We start from the raw sequence: 17,444 nt of genomic DNA, 5'->3' as shown, positions 1-17,444 counted from the left end.
TGGGGGGCTTCTCTTTGCTCTCACTCCCTACTTTATGTACCTAAGAAGACAATTTATATCCCTAATACCCATTCTCCGGCCTTTAGAAGGCCACTGCCCCATACTCCGTGAAGACCCAGAATTCCCTGCAGAGAATCTACTTGGAAAGAAGCTCTTACATTCTTTAGTAGGTGAGAGCCCAGAGAATTCAGTTCTCCTGCCTGGACAACCCCTCCCAACATACACATACACACCATCTTTTTGGTGTGGGGAGGATTTCATTTTTAATCTCTCTCTCAAGTCTGCTTCTCTGATCTCCTGCTGCACTCAGTGAAAACACTTGAGTAAGAGCTGGTAGGTGGATAGTGCTTTGCTGTGGGTTGGGCTCCTCTCAATTCTAAGCTGTCATACCAGCCTACACGCCGTTATTGCAAATCTGTTAAAAACTTGGGATTCAACTGCTTATAGAGCTCCACCAAGGATGGAAGTAGTCATGGTTCTATTTTTTTTTCCTATAAAAGGCTTGTCACATTATGGACTTAGGTTCATTTAAAGCTAAGCTATCATAGGTTTATTTCTATCCTTAGCTCTCTAAAGAGCTTCTTAAAAACTATTATCTCATAGCTTATCTGCCTTATTTTGGTTGTTAGGTAGAAATGATGGTCTCTTGTGACTTTCCATATCCAAATTGGATGCAGAATTCATATGCACTTTATTAAGACAAGTAATCTATTAGTCATCATTTTATTTACCTTTGTTTACAAACCAAGAAAATACAAACACACAGTTTAAGGTTTTCGCTCCAACAGAAAGGCCATTAATTTACCAAAAGATATAATTTTGATTTTTGACTACCATTTTCTATGGCAGTCAGTTACCACATAGTTAAAGGCCACATTCCTCAGAAGACAATTTAAAACGTTAAAGGCCAGCTGTCTCAAAAATTGTGGTTTCTGTTATTTTGGAGTTTTTTGTTTATTTTCCTTTGTTGATTGTTTCCGGGGGCGGGTGGGAATAGGAGGATAAGTTTTATCACTTCTATATCTGTTGCAAAGGACCTCACAAGGACACTATAAAGACTACTAAGTACATGTTTCATTTTGTAAATGTTTTAAGTTTCCAACTTTATCTAGAAAGTTTCCTGAATGGTTTTACTGTTTAGTATCCTCATACTGCACATGCATCAATAATCCTCTTATCTGTTCAGAGCTCCTTTTGTTACTGGAACTAGTAATTGGGAACATTAGGCGTTTCAAGGCCTTGGTCAACATTTTATTTATTAAAATGGAATCAGAAACTACAGGACCTAAAAGAAAATCCTACAGTTTAATAATAAGAATAAAAAATAAATTTTAAATAAAGGAACGTGGTGATTATAATATTGTACTTCTATTATCAGAAAATAAAATCCAACCAGGAGATATATTTTAGAAAGAAATCAGGCAGACTCTAAGTGCTTGTTCCACCTTCAGCCTCTCTGAGAGAAACTGCCACAACATGGGACAGCGGTACCACCTGCCTGAGAATGAAGTCAATATAATAGAAGATTGGGCTTAGAAATGAAAACAGACAAATTCTTGATGACACTGTTTGAACTTCTAGATATATCCAGCTACGTGAATGGAAAAACTCTCTTTTTTAACTAATGTGAGTTGGGTGACTTATATAGATCTAATATAGTAGGCTTTCCTGTAACATCTATTAGTAATTAAATATTTCCAATAAGCAATTTCAAATATCACAATTGTCATTAACAAATTAATACACCAACTTACATTTTTAGTTTTTGGATACATACTTACTTTTAATATGAAAATAAATATTTTAACACTGAAATACATTAATGTAGATATAAAAATTCTTTGTAAAACACTTATGATAATTACTCTCATTTATTCTGATTACTTTAACAATTTCAACATATGACACACAAACAAATGTTCAACAAGTTTGGAAAAACCTTAACTTAGATAGTTATTAATATTAAACAGATGTCATACTTCAATGGTTCAATAGTCCCACAGATTTTAGAAATGCCCAGTTAAATTTAAACAAATTTCTTTAATGTAGTATGTCTCAGAACCCTAATAATGCCTTAGTATATGCATCTTTTGGCAGGGAGGAAATATTTTTCTGTAAAATATATTCAGAAGATGCTATCACAAAGCTTTCATTCTGTAGGGGTAGGAGGGGAAACATTCTAGTGCACTCTACATCAGTCATGGCTGTTCCTTGGATGTGGAATAGCTTCAAATTCAAGCTCTCCTCTTTTTGGCAACAATCTCCTATCCCATCAGTTTGTGTTGAACCAGTTCTGCTATAATCATTTTTCAACTTCACTAGAACTCTAAGTCTTGCAGTCTCCTAATTTGTCACAATCAATCACCTTCTCTTTTCCTGTCTTCCTGTTTATCTAACTTAGATGTCATGAGACATCATTTCAATGACATTCTTGCCAATACTCTAAACTCCCTTCCTAGCCTATCTTAGCTGCATCCATGTGGCAAGATCCAACCCTGGATGGATCCAACTATCAGTTCTCTCTGAATCTACACCCAAGCAACTCACCACTGATAGAGTGTCACAGGATTACTAACTTCATACGGGCCCTAAATATCTGAGCCAACTCACTTCTTATTCTCCTGCTGTCATTGTCAACCATTTCAAACCTTTCCTGCTTTTCTTGTGTCTAAAACCACACCCTTCAGCTTCTTTAGAAAGAATCTACAAGGCAGGAACTCCTTCATCTTGCCTTTTCAAAGCTATAAACCCACAACTTCTCTACCCATTCTAACCTCCTTCCCCTTTTTGAAACATGGAATAAATCTCTCCTATCTAAGAATTACTGCTTTACTTATACTTTGGATCTCATCCCCTCCTGACCTCCCAAGAATCCTATACCTTACAAGAACCTAACAGATCTCTCTTTTATATACTGTTAACTATGTCTTCTTGACTGGTTCTTTCCCATCAGCCCATTAACTTTTACATATATATAAGTTGCTCCCCTAGGGAAGAAAAAAAAAAAGGGAGGGAAGAGAGAAAGGAAGGGACGAAGGAAAGAAAAGGAGAGATGAATCTTTCCCTTCACCACATATCCTGCTCCAGCTGCTCCTTGCTCTTTACAGACAAAATTCCTACAAGAATTATATATCTATGCTCACTGTCTCCATTTTCTCTCTTCCCACTCATTCCTCAATCTGCTCCCATTTGGCTTTCACCCTATAACACCACCAAAGCAGATGGTCTTAGAAAACCAACAGATTCCATTACACCAATCTAACAAATATTTCTCACTTATCTTACTTGAACCTCTCGGCAGAGTTCCACTCTATTGATCACGTACTCCTACATGAAACATTTATTACCCTGCCACACTCTCCTCCAATCTCTCAGACAACACACTCTCAGTTTCCCTAGCAGGTTCACACTCCTCTACCAGGCCATTAAATGGTAGTGAGCTTTTAGGCTCTACTAATTTCAGGTTTCTTCTTTTCTCACTCTGTACTTTCCTTATAGGTAATCACTCACATATTCCAACTTCAGTCACCACCTAAAACCAAGTCCACTCACAAATTTAAATCTCCACTCACACCTTCCATTCAGCTCCAAACCTGTATATTGAAACATCTATGTGACTTCTGTACTTGGAGATCACAAAGGCAGATAAAAGTAAACATATTTAATATTGAAGTCGTAATTCCAAAAGCTGACCTTTTATTGGAGTTTCCCATTTCAGTGAATGGTACTAATCATTCTTTTATAAAAGCCAGATATCTGGGAGCCCAAGCACACATTGACAATATAGTGTAAGCTCCAAGAGGGTAGGGGGATTTATTGTTTTTTTAATTCAAATTAAACATTAAATAAATGCTACACATTAGTAATGAATTTAAGCAAGACAGTGGCTATTAGACATCATTTAAGTAGTAAACAAAAGAGAGTACATTTACTTACACTATTGTTTTGTGCTAAAGAACCTCAAAGGACACTTAAGAAACAAAAATAATTTACTCAAATTTAACCAAAGCCATTCCAATTACAGGTAACATTTGAACTCAGATTGATTTTAGAAATCTGTAGTTATCCTTATTTAAATTTCAGGAAATTATCAAAAACAACAAGAAAATAGTATCTTGGGAGTTAAAAGATTATTTCCCTTGCATTTTTCAAAAAGACTGATTTTTCCAATTATTTTTGAAACTAACTTATAAATAGCTCAAACTATTGGTACAGAGAACATCTAATGTATTAAAAATAGGTTCTAATATGTATCTAGAGATAAAAATGTATTATTTAATCAGATTTCCCCAATTAAAGAACCCTACAAATACTACCTACCTCTGGGGCTTAATTTTTATCAATATAAATATAAGTTAGAAATCTCAGATTCAGGTCTCTATTTCTATGTAATAGGCTCTAATCTGCTTAAGTTAATAAAGCACCAATTGACTGTACTGGATATTTTCAGAAGTTCATTAACTATTTTGTTAATAGGTAGTAATCATAGTAGAACCAATAAGAAATGAAAAACATGAAACCACTGGCCTAGAGCAGTCAATGTGTAACTCCAAGTATCAGACTTATTTCTAGGAAGAGCTTTGATTAGGTGTCATCATCCAAACCACCATTTATCATCTAAAAATTAAGAATGGGTATTCACCAAATAACCATATCAAAGATTTTGCAAAATTATTAAAGGTACGATAATGGCCAATATTATTTAAAATGTTATTTTTTATATTAAGAAGAATTATTTCCCTTAAAAAAAGTTTGAAGACTGACAATTTGAATATTCTCTGAATCCCTTTGCTCTCACTGAATTTCCCAGGAATTTTCCAAATAGCCTTGGCCAGGACTCTGGGAGCCCCAGAAATACTAAGTGATTTGTTGAAGGTCATGTGGTCAGGCAGCTGAAACTTAAACTCAGCTTTGATACCAAATTTTTGCTCTTAATCATTGTGCTATTTTGCCTACCTTGAATAGTTTTTCCGAGACCCTGACCTCACATTTCCCAAGTACTCTTTCCCAAACCACTCAAAAACAAATGTTGTTTAAAGATTAGTCAATAAATGTCTACTTAATTGCTCTAATGAAATAGAAGACAAGAAATAGAAGACTTTCTGGGCTCATAATATAGATGTAGACACTTGATTCAAACCTATGTTCTAGTCTTAGCTTTGACTTTAACTCTTGAGTTGGATCAGAAACAACATATCTGAGCTTCTGGCAAAACAAAATTATCTTATGTTACCTTCCAGTCCTGAAATGTTATGATTCATAGAGCATATACTCAAAAAATACTTGAAAGGGCAGAAGAACTAGCTTCTCCCAAAGTTAAGGATCTCACCCGCAACCAAAGCTTTAGTTTTTGAGAACTTTCTTGATAATTAAAGACAAGACAGACACAAACTATAGTGTATTGGATGGTGCCCCCCAAAAAGAGATGAACCAAAAAGCTGTGAATGTGACCTTATTTGAAAAAAGGGGTTTTGCAGAGGTAATTGCGTTAAAGATCTCAAAAAGAGATCATCTAGGATTATCTATGTGGGCCCTAAATCCAATGACAAGTTTCCTCGTAAGAAGACTTAGAAGAGTAGGCAATACAGAAGGGAAGGCAATGTGAAGGAGACAGGGACTGAAGTGATGTATCCACAAGTCAAAGAACACCAAGAATCTCCAGCAGCCACCAGAAGCATGGATAGAGGCACGGAATGATTCTGATAGCCTCCAGAAGGAACCAACCCTGCCAACACGTTGATTTTGGATTTCTGGACTCCCAAACTGTAAGAGAAGAAATTTCTATTGTTTAAAGCCACCAAATTTGTGGTAGTTTGTTATGGCAGTCCTGGACAACTAATACACAGCTAACAAAGAATCATTGCACATTTACTTTGTAAAGTAATCAATTACTTTACTTAGTAAAGCTACCCTAAATGTCCACAAAAAGAAAATCACCCTGGTAAAAAATCTATGGATCAGGACAACTGGTCAAGAATTGCATTATTTTCATAAATTCTATGTAATAAAATTAAAATGTGCATATATGCATTTTTAATCTTTCATTTCCCATACAGGTCTTAGAACCTTATCTGTGACCAAAGTGAACACCTTGCCCCAAAACCACTGTCAGAAATATAGCTATAGTCCCAAAGATAGCTTCTCAGCAGGAGCTCTGATAATTCCAGGAAACTGTATGGCAACATTTCCAGCTCACCAGTGTCAAGGCCACTGGATTTTCTTCCCCTGGCGTTTCACACATCTACAGTGCAGTATGTGGAAAACCGATGAACTTTTTAATTTGTTTTGCTAGCTTCTATTTTCACTTTAATTAGCACATGTGGTTTGAAGTTTCTTCCCATATTTTGGGGTCTAATATTATTTTTGATAATAAATTATCAGCAAAAAAAGGTAGTTAAAAAGCAACCAACTCCCAAGACTAAAATAAGTTGGTCGCCATACGTTTATACAGACAGGGCATTACTAAAAAGATTAGCATTAAAAATAAGTGTAAAAATTACTGGGCCACAATTTTTATTCTATCACTTTTTTTTCACAAAGAAGTGACATAACAAAACTGTTTTATATATAATCGGTGGTAGAAAAAATCTTCTATGTTAAAGATTCTCTACTTCAACTTTTTCCTTTCATAATAACAAGGAAATGAAGGTCAAAGGAGATAAAATGACTTGCCCAAGACACACATGACAAACCTAACTCTTGGCTTACTCTGTCTTCTACTACACCATATTCCCTAGATTACATCCACAAAGGAAAGCCAACAAAATGCTGGACATCAGTCACTCATTCAAAAATTTAATGTATTAGGAGGATGGGGGTGCTCTACTTCTTACACTTCAAAAAATTATTACACTCAAATTTACAATGTTATATATAAACTACGCTTCATTTATACCTAAAAATGATGTTCTATGTTTAATACATCTCAAGAATATAATAAAAATGAAAATAGACCAATAAAACTTAATCAAAAATGATTATAAGACTGAGGGATGCTGCTAATATGAAGATACACACAAACATACACAACCATTTTTTGGCCTAGAATGATGAAAGTGGAAGTCAGATATGACTCAAAACTATGAAGTATTAATGATAGTTAAAATAATCACAGTCTTTTTTTCATTAAAGATAAAATACTAGGATAGAGGAGAGGCCTGTGAATATAAACACAGAAAGTTTAGATCCACATTTTAGAAATGCTTCATCCAGTGACTTATAAATATATTAAATCTCACAGTAGTTCAGTAACACACTGATACTGTTTGGATGTTTGGTCCGTAAATCTCATGCTGAAATTCGATCCCCAGTGTTAGAGGTGGGGCATGATGGGAGAAGTTTGGGTCATGGGAGTGGATCCCTCAAGTGTGGCTTGGTGTTCTGTGATAATGAGAGCTGGTTGTTTAAAGGAGTCTGGCACCACCTCCTCCCTCTCTTGCTCCTACTCCTGCCATGTGACATGCCTGCTGCCCCTTTGCCCTTCACCTTGTACAGCCTGCAGAACGATGAGCTAAATAAACCTCTTTTCTTTATAAATTACCTAGTAACAGGTATTTTCTTTATGGCAACACAAAATGGACTAATATAGACGACAAATTATTTTTAAATGTATTATCAAATATATGAAAAAACCCAGAATAATATCACTATTGCTAAAGTTTCAAGGGCTATATCAAAAACAATAGCCATAATATACCACATGAAGTCTCTGTTGAAAAAAGAATATTGATCTGCTTAGAAAATAGCTCTAACACTGAAAGTAGTTAACATTTACTGAGCACTATGTGCCAAGCATCATTACCCTGTACACACATTGTTCTGTACATTTTAATCATCTACAAAACTACATACCAGGTCCTGTTATTATCCTCATTTTATAGATTAGAAAGCCAAAGCTTAGTTAGAGTGGTTAAATAACTTTTCAAGGACAACACGAACAATTCTTACGCAGAAAACTAACTCTTACAATCAAGCCTATAATGCAGTTTAAACCAATCATTTCTTTTCTTCCCTACACAGATAGGACAGCAACAAGATTATTTATAAAATGAAAAGGTTAATATCTAGAATTTTTAAAAATCAGTTTCACTGCTTAACAATTATACACAGATTCAGAACAATTATCCATAAATTCTCTTGAGGATATAAAGGTACAAAAAAATCAAATCGCTTATTACTAGATCAGGTGTGGTGGCTCACACCTGTAATGCTAACACTCTGGGAGGCCAAGGCAGGAGGACTACTTGAGATCAGGAGATTGAGAGCAGCCTGAGCAAGAGTGAGACTCCATCTCTACTAAAAACAGAAAAAATTAGCCAGCTTGGGACATGGAGTGAGACTCTGTCTCAAAAAAAACAAACAAACAAAAAAAAAACAGCTGATTATTATAATAGATATCTTAAAACTTGAGTAGAAATTCAGAATTTCTAAAATAATAACTTACCTTGGAAATAAATGACACTAATGAAATGCTTCACTTAGCCATATCTTTAGTGATTATCTTCATAAAACAAATTATGTATTTCTGTCTTCTCAAACAGTTCAAAACGAACATATTATAGTTTGACCTTCTTTTGATGAGTCAAGGCTATATGACTCTACTTTGTAATTACTTCTATCAGTATTTTGTATCTTTTTTCACCAATATTTTAAAGTATTATTAATTTTGAGATGAGGTCATATTCCTGGAAGAATTTTTTAATCAACAGGCCCTCTTACTCTATTACTATTCCCCTCATTCACAGAGAGCCCATCATTAGCAAGTTATGAGAGTCTTTATTTCTTGATGGCCAGCCACTTTTGGTGACTTCACCTTTAGCTAAAAAAAGAAAAGAAAAACTCGCCTCTTTTTATAAGCCCAATTCCTTATGATGTTTATGCACCTTATTTCTATTAAATACAAAGGAAAAGCCAATCATACTGTAGGTGAAATAAGGCAATAAATGAAACATACAAAGAACAATTTATGGAATTCTAGTAAATAATATCTCTAGATTCCAGCTGGCAACGACAGGAATTGACTTGCAAGATGTAGCTTCATCTAATACAATATTTATACTCACTTCTGTTATCACTTAAAGTGGATTAGCAATAACATTCTGGAACAAAACAATCTATTTTTGTGTGTTTCTTTAATTAAAAAAATTTTTTTGGCAAAGAGAAGCTTTAAGACAGCCAATGTTCTCTTGCTACCACAAACAAAACAACTAGTTTGTTTTTACTAATTACTACAGAATATATACCTTTATAAAATTAGGAATGTAGAAATACCTACTGTGATTGCGTAAAGAGGCTAAAAACCATTTCATGCCTTTCCTCTTTCCCCAGCTCCCTCAGGGGCACTAGAGTCTATACATTGGGATGGACTTTCATCATTGTGCAATTTTCTCATATATCTATAGATATATTTATTAATCAGAATAAAGTTAATGTAAAATATTTTTCTATGGATTTAACATAGAAAAACATAATAAAAAGTAAACTATAAAGACCCTAGTAATGACTTGGCTAAAAGATTAGATACAGAGCCTAAAATATTCAACTATCATCTATCCTTTCAGTTTATTTTACAACTTTGACCATTCTTTCTACTGCTTCTCACTCCCTCTCACCCTCTTTAAGAAAAGAGCAAAACAGTTTATATACCACACACACACACACACACACACACACACACACACACACATACACACTTTCAAGGGAGATGCTGTACAAAAATTATACCATTCATAGCTAGACTAAATCTATTGTTAGAAATTAATTAAAAATTGAGCATCTAAAGCAATAACCTAAAATCAGACAATTAGAAAGGATGATCTGAAATACATACAATTATCTTGTCTTCTCTGAGCATATCTAACAGCCCTTAAAATCAATTCCTTACAATATTTGTTTTTATTCTTATGAAAGAGTTAAGTTCTATAATAAATTTCAAGAACTCATTAACTTAACTATTTTCATAAATACTATTATCAAATCACCAAACACTGAAATATGTACACAACTTTTAAAACATTTTGTGACATGGCTGCCAATCAGCAGGGGTAATTAAGTCTTCCTATGAATTCAACCAGAAACTAGGGAGTTGGAGGTAGAGAAAGTACTATGCCTTCCAAATAGAGATATTTACAAAGATGTAGCAGACAGATTTTTAAATATTGGAATCCACCATAATGTCTAATTGATGCACTAAAATTATTCTACCTTCATAAACTAGTGCCACGACAAACTTCTATATTTCGGAGTAAGCACCTTCTAAAACATACAAATAAACAAACAGCAACAATGAAACTAGAAATACTATGCTGAGTCATATTTTCTATTTTCACCAAAATTTTACTTACTCTTTCAATCAAGATTGTTTTCAGCTATATGTGGCAGAAATATGAGTACAATTAACCTATAGGAATAAAGTTTTATATTTCTCACAAAATAAGAAATTTGTAAACTAAGCAATCCAGAGCTGGTGCTAGTTACTCAAGAGAAACAAGAAGAGTCTTACAGCTTTCTTTTGCCTTCATTAGAAAAATCTCGACCTAATTTGCTTACCAGCTACCAGCCCTCAGTCGATACTATTTTTAGATCAATAAATGTAGAAACTAAGGTTTTGGACGGGTCTTTCACAAGAATGCTAAAGTCATCCCAAATTAGCTAAGGGTAGAAAAAGAGAGAGCCAGTGAACCAGAAAGCACACGTGTTAATGAATGAAGAGCCATGAACAGAATTTTGAAATATTTCATCAGTGAGAAGGAATAGAATGCAGTACAACCAAATTCCTTAAGCCTTAAAAAGAGACTTTCATGGGGGTGAAGGTATAATTAAGATAGCACAAAGAACCACTTCTCAACATTGAGTTATATAGAATACGGAAGAATGAGCAATTTTTTCTCAAAAAGGAAGTTTGCTCGCCAGAATGAGATTTCAGATAATATTTCAGAAAACATTTTCAGAATTTTCAGTAAAAATTTTCGCTTCCCTCACCTATGAGAACAGGTGATATAAGAATAGGTGAGGGAAGTGAAAGCCCAATAAATAATGGATTTGCCATCTATCATACAGTATCAATATGACATAGTTCCTGAAGGAGAAAGCAGATGGCCGGCAACAGTAGCATTGGAGGCTATGGCTCACCAGAAGAAAACTAGGCCTAGCTGGTCCCATTTCCAGGAGAATCCAAGTTCCTGGTAAAAGGGACAACTTCTGTCTAAAATCACCTCTTGTGAGTCAGTATGAATCTTGTGGTGATAAGGCTTCACTGGAAATATCACAAAATAAAACTAGAGAATAAAAACCAAAGAAGTCAGAGCATCTCTACTAAAAAATGAGGATAAATAGTGACTATAAGAATACAAAATCCTTCTATGATCACTTCAGGTGTGGAAACCCACATATGCTATAAAGTGTGACTCTGGTATGCCTGTGATTATGAATAAGAGTGAAGGTAGTAACATCTTACTGAGCAGACCGACAATGATAAATGTTTAAATGTATATTTATAGATTTATGATAAGTCAAAAAATTTCATCAAACGTAGGTCAACATTAGGTAACAACCAAAGATAAATCATCATGCTATGGGTGGAAGTTCACAAGTGAGAGTTGCGTAAGTATTGATAGTTACTTGTTGAATTGTTTTAAAATTTCAATAGTCAGTGTGGATCCCTGTATTTAATGTCTTCCTAAGGATGGTGGCTGATAGCCATCAACACAAAAACTATTATCCTATTTTCTCTAATTGAAATTTATATAAAATAGGAAAATAATAAAATTTTAATCTTTTCTACCTTATTTTGAACATATATAATAGAACTTATGCCAAAAAAAGAAAAAAAATGAATAAAAGTTAAAAGAATTAAGAACAATGTCAAAAACAAGAAATAAAAAGCACAAAATTGTTTTGATAAAACCATGATGGGAGATTAAAAAGAATACAAATATAAACAGAAAAATTTTAAAGGATCACAAAAGAATTTATATCAGAGAACAAAGAGTAAAAAGGAAGCAAGATGTTTTTAAAGCTAAAGAAAATGTGAGTTGTGCAAGTCACTAGCTGGCTATGTGAGTCACTATTGCAGGCTTCAGAGACATTATTATATATAAAATGATAAATTGGACAAGATCATTCCAGTGGATTCTATATCTTCTAATATTTTTATGAATCCATAAATCAAGATAACACAAAACTTAGCCACATAAGTAATCATCTTTATACTTATGAATAGTACTTATTCAATTGAGTATAGGACACTAATATATAGAATACCATAATACAAATATTGAATTTGGTAACATTAAAACAAAAATCATATATCTATTTCAACTCTCTTCAAATATAAGAAAAATAAATGAACATTCTTTTTTGGCATTTACCATTCTTATGTGAAGGCCAAAATTTGTTTTTCCTAATACAGTGAATCTGGAATTAGACAGCCTAAAATACAGGTGCATTAAATAAGGGACTCGAAGAATGCAGGTAATTAAGTTTAAACTGCAAAATAACATGTAAATTTTTCTTTACTAACACAACAGATTTCAGATAGGGCTTTATTCCTAATATTCATAGAAATTATATGTGATACATTAAAAGATTAAGAAATTAGTGTGCTCCAGGTTACTAAATTAAACCATAAAAATTGATCATAAAATCAGTTTTAAACTATACAGTTATGTATTAACAGTCATTGTCACCAATTATTCAATATCTATGTTCAGGAAAAATATTATTTTCCTTTGGTGACAGAAATTAAAAATGAGAAGGTTAAATTGATTTCACCAGCCAGTATAGAAACTGAAATTTTGGAAAACAGAAATCTTAATACCATCACAGATTTTAAACTGCCCAATGTTTCTCCTCGAATACTTACAAAACTACATTTTTGTTTTACCTTCCATGTATTGGAACATTAGAAAGGACATATTTTTCTAAAATCTGAGAAGTGAATAAAGAAAACAAATGAAATAAAAATGGAAAACAAGCCACTTTCTTTTTTTTAAAATGGCTTTGGCTTGGCATCTGAGAGATAGTATTGTTCAAAAGAATTTTGTTTACTACCAGATTCAGAAGTCAAGAAAAATTATTGTTCGTATTTGAAGCAGCAGGATGAAACAGATGATCTGCTGGACTCTTAGATAATATCTGGGCCCTAGCTAAAGCAGGCCTGGGGCAGAACTTCCCCCTTACCTGATCTCTGTGGACTTTTGATGTGGAAGCCTCAGAGCTGAACATTAAAGCACATCTTCTACAGTATTGGGAGCCAACGCCAGGCTCCAGCTGACCTTCACAATAGAAACAGTTCTTTTTCTGCTCCATCTCAAAACTTTGCTAAGAGCCAGTGATAGTGGGCCCACAGAAGTCAATCTGTCCGCAAACCTTCCTGGCTGAGGCAAAAGCAAGATAGAAAAGACGCACAGATCTGGCTCCTATTTTATACTGTCTCCCCCTATTGGCATGGAAGTATACCACTCAGTTCTAGATTAAAGGAACGGATACAGCAAACAAATGTTTGGCTTTGAGGAACAAAGAGAAAATCATCATACATTAAGTGAAGATCCACTACCTAAGAAAGAAATCTTTCTAGCTGATTTTTAAATAAAAATAACTTATTTTCTTCCTATACCTCATGTAGAAGTCTTCCTATTTTAGGTTGTTGGATCTCAAGATCTCTGAGAATAGACCAAATTTTCAAACACTTCTTGAAACAGTATCTTGTTGTACAACAATGCTTTTCTTAATCTAACACTTTTTTAAATTATTATTACTCTTTACTGAGGTATAACTCTCCAATACTTTATAATTCTTCTGTTCCAAAGGAAAGAATTTAAATCATGTGCAAATGATCTCTATGGTCTCAACAGAAATAAAAATTTTAAATTTCCTTGCTACAAGAATGTACTGTGCTTAGCAACGGACAATGAGATGGCAGAGCTAGACAGGCAGTACAGTGGAATACTTAAAACCCATGAATGCTTAAACTGAGAATAAGACTCCTATTTTGATAATCTGTTCTATAATACCTTCTTAATTGCTATATAAATTCCTCCTTCATTCATTCATTTCAAAATGAAGGTACTAAGCAACTACTAGACACGAGGTATCATAATCATGTACTGTGCAGAACATTCTTTCAAATGGACCCAAGTTCAAGGAACTTTATGAAAACAAATAAGAATACTAGAAAAAGAGCAAGACTCAAAATTGTTACTCAGTAAAACTTTCCTGGGTCACAATTCTGACATAAACCTCCTTTTTTAAACCCTTTGGCTCCTTTTACAAGGAGCCAAGAGTATATCTAATACTCTTTAAAAAATGTTTAAGTCTTGCCTCTTTGTATAATTTCCTCTATTTTTCTTTTTTGTGTAACCACTTTTTTTATTTTGTTGATCATAACAACCATTTTTCTTTATATCATGTCTATCAAGAAAAATCCCATTTTATATTCTGAGAATAATTTTATAAAATTTTACATTTAATAAACAATAACAGACAACATGGGTTGAAGAGTTTCTTACAAGCGAGGCCTTGTTCTCAGCATTTTAAGTGGATTACTTATTTAACTCGTCACAATAACCCTATGAGATAGATTCTATTACAAGACCTAGTTTATATTATAAATGAGAAAATCGAGGCACAGAAAGGTTAATTAAATTGCTAAATTGCCCAAGGTTACACAGCCAATATGTGGCTCACATTGAAGCAACTTTGCTCCAGAATCTATGCAATTAACTATTATATTATGCTTCTTTGGCTAGGTCCCTGCTCTATCTCACCAAAAGCATTCTTTTGCTTTTAGTGCCAGAAAAGAGTCTCAAAAGATGCATTAACAATTTATTAATTTTGTCTTTCTGCTTAAGTGGCGATACATTCAGTAAACGATGCACATTGACTACCAATATTCTTTCCTTGGACTCATTTTTTCCCTAGCTAATTTTAAACACATAATTTGGATTTTTATACCTGAATAAGTTTATATTTACATTAAAATAAAACTATTTTCCTATCTTTCTTATTTCCTATTTTGTTTTATTCTTTCAATATTATTAATAATTGAGCATTTACTAGGTAGCAGGCACTGACCCAGGCTCATAAAATCATAAATCATTAAATCTAGAAATAATATTGAAAATCAAATAAATCGAAATTAATGTTTAATCAAAGAATATAAAATCTATCGAAGCTGGATATCTTGCTTCTTGGTCTAGCCTAGAGAAAAGCTAATATTGGTATTTCTCTTTGCATCATCTGTACCACCCATTGGTTCTGCTCTTCACAACTAAAAAAATTTAATGTCATCTGGTTACCTCACTAGGCAGTCCCTCTTTCAGATCCCTTGTAAAGATAATAATCACAACAGATGCTGTGTTAGTTCCCTAGGGCTGCTGTAAAAGTACCCCAAATTTGGTGGCTTAAAACAACAGAAAATTATTTCCCACAGTTCTGGAGGCTAGACGTCTAAAATCAATGTGTTAGGAAGGCCATGCTCCCTCCAAAACTCCTAGAGACGGATCCCTCCTTACCCCCTACAGCTTCTGGTAGTCCCAGGCATTCCTTTGCTTATGACAACATAATTCCAATCTCTGCCTCTGTCTTCACATGGCTGTATTCCCTGAATGTTTAGTCTCTCTTCTCTTCTTTTAAGGATACCAGTTATATTGGATTTGAGTTTACCTTAAGGACTTCACACTAACCAGATTGTAACGACAGATCCTATTTCCAAATAAGGTAACATTCATAGGTACTAGGTATTACAACTTGAAGATATCTTTTGGGGGGACATGATTCAAACCATAATAGATGTGAGCATTAATTGCTGAGGCAACTTGATCTTTATACTTCTACAGTCAAATAAATACCTATTAATACTTATTCCTACCTTTTGATTTCTGATTTTAAATCTGTTCTTGGGCCAGGCTAAGAGCATATTTCCCCATTCCAGTGGTAACTTAACATTTAGTAACCTTTGGCAAAAAAACATTAAAAGTCTCTTCTAAAACCTCAGTATGTTATTTAATATACTCTATTATCTTCATATAAAAGGAACTCTGAAAATAATTAGTCAGGCATGATTCTTCCAGTGAAATGTTCCCTTTCCCCTAGGAGGTTATTTTATATACAAATATTTGATGACCGTCCGCTATTATGAATTCCAAGAGATGTCCAATATATGAAAAATATTTACTAAGCCACCTTTATATAGCAAGCAATATTCAAGGCAGAGAAAATAGTAATGAATAGTGTCTATTTCCTATATAATAGGAACGTGTCTATTTCCTATATAATAGGAATGTGCCATAATGAAAGTGCCTATTTCCTTGGAGCTACAGTGTGAGAAACTGAGATTATAGAAGAAAATAGTTAATAAAAACATACGTATTAATATATAAACAAATAACATAATCAAATGAGGTACAGAGACATACAGAAATACATATATTAGTACTTACTGCATGAAAATGTTTAGAACTAACCTACCACATAGTAAACACTAGCCAACAAAACAGCAGTAGTCATAGTAGTACTAGTAGTATTAATGGTAAAGATATTAGAAATATATGTAAGAAAAAAAGAGGGAGAGCAATAGAATAAATAATGATGTCAGGGGCAGAGGGCCAGACAAGGCCCATTATAGCTAGAGTAATCAGAGATATCTCTCAAAGAAGTGTCATTTGAGCTGAAATTATGATGAGAAGGCAGTTGGTCATATGAAGAACTGGAGGAGGAGTATTCAAGAGAAATAAAGTAGAAAGGTCCAAAGATAAGAAAAAACTTGGTGTGTTCAAAGGGAGTGTGACAGATGAAGAAAAGTGGTAGGAGATGAAGGGAGGAGGAGGGCAAAAACAAGATCGTGAGTTTGGGCTATGGTAAGAAATCAGAATTTTATTCTAGGCTATTATACAAAGGGACGCTACCGGCAGGTCATAAGTAGGAGAAATATAAGATCTCATACACACATTGAGATCACTCTAGTTATTGTATAGGAAATAAAATGTAGGAAGCGCAGGGAAGCAAGCAGGTAGACTGGCTGAAGCAGTTCAAACCAAAATTTATGACGGGTTTTACTAAGATGATTATGGAGATGCTGACAAGAGGTCAGATTTGGAATATATTTTGGAGGCAATATCAAGAGAACCTGCTGATGGCATGTGAGATTTGAGGAAAAGAGTGAACACAGGGTGAGTCCCAAAATTTTGGCTTGAGCAGTTGATTAAAGGTAATATCATTTACTGAAGTGAAAGTACACTGTCACTTTACGAAATAAAAGACTGTGGGAGTGGCAGATTTGAGGGTTTTGACAAGTTAAATTTAAGATTATCAGTCCAATTACCTTACTGAATAAAATGATCAAATTCTAAGACAATCTTTATAAATTAAGTTCAGATTAAAATGCCTTATTCATGCAAATGAACTGTCATACCTTATATATGACACCAGATAAAATGAAAAATTTT

At 33.8% G+C, this 17,444-nt stretch overlaps 1 protein-coding gene across 2 annotated transcripts in view; it reads right to left on the bottom strand.

Annotated features, from left to right (window-relative positions):
• The window catches only part of FER (fer (fps/fes related) tyrosine kinase), a 403,356-nt gene that overhangs the window by 242,934 nt on the left and 142,978 nt on the right, over positions 1 to 17,444 (bottom strand). The window contains exon 1 of one of the 2 annotated variants that reach the window (XM_012647372.1): positions 13,180 to 13,356. The exons of the other annotated variant lie outside the window; for it this stretch is intronic. Within the exon in view, the coding sequence (XP_012502826.1) occupies positions 13,180 to 13,308 (129 nt within the window). The 5' untranslated portion in view covers positions 13,309 to 13,356. Of the gene's footprint in view, positions 1 to 13,179; positions 13,357 to 17,444 lie in introns of those variants that run through there. 2 annotated transcript variants of the gene reach the window in all.

Source organism: Propithecus coquereli, unplaced genomic scaffold, assembly GCF_000956105.1.
Source record: "Propithecus coquereli isolate 6110/MARCELLA unplaced genomic scaffold, Pcoq_1.0 Scaffold265, whole genome shotgun sequence".
In the NCBI taxonomy this organism is placed as follows: Eukaryota; Metazoa; Chordata; class Mammalia; order Primates; family Indriidae; genus Propithecus; species Propithecus coquereli.
Note: the sequence above shows the minus strand (reverse complement) of the source record. Positions and strands in the feature narration are given on the sequence as shown.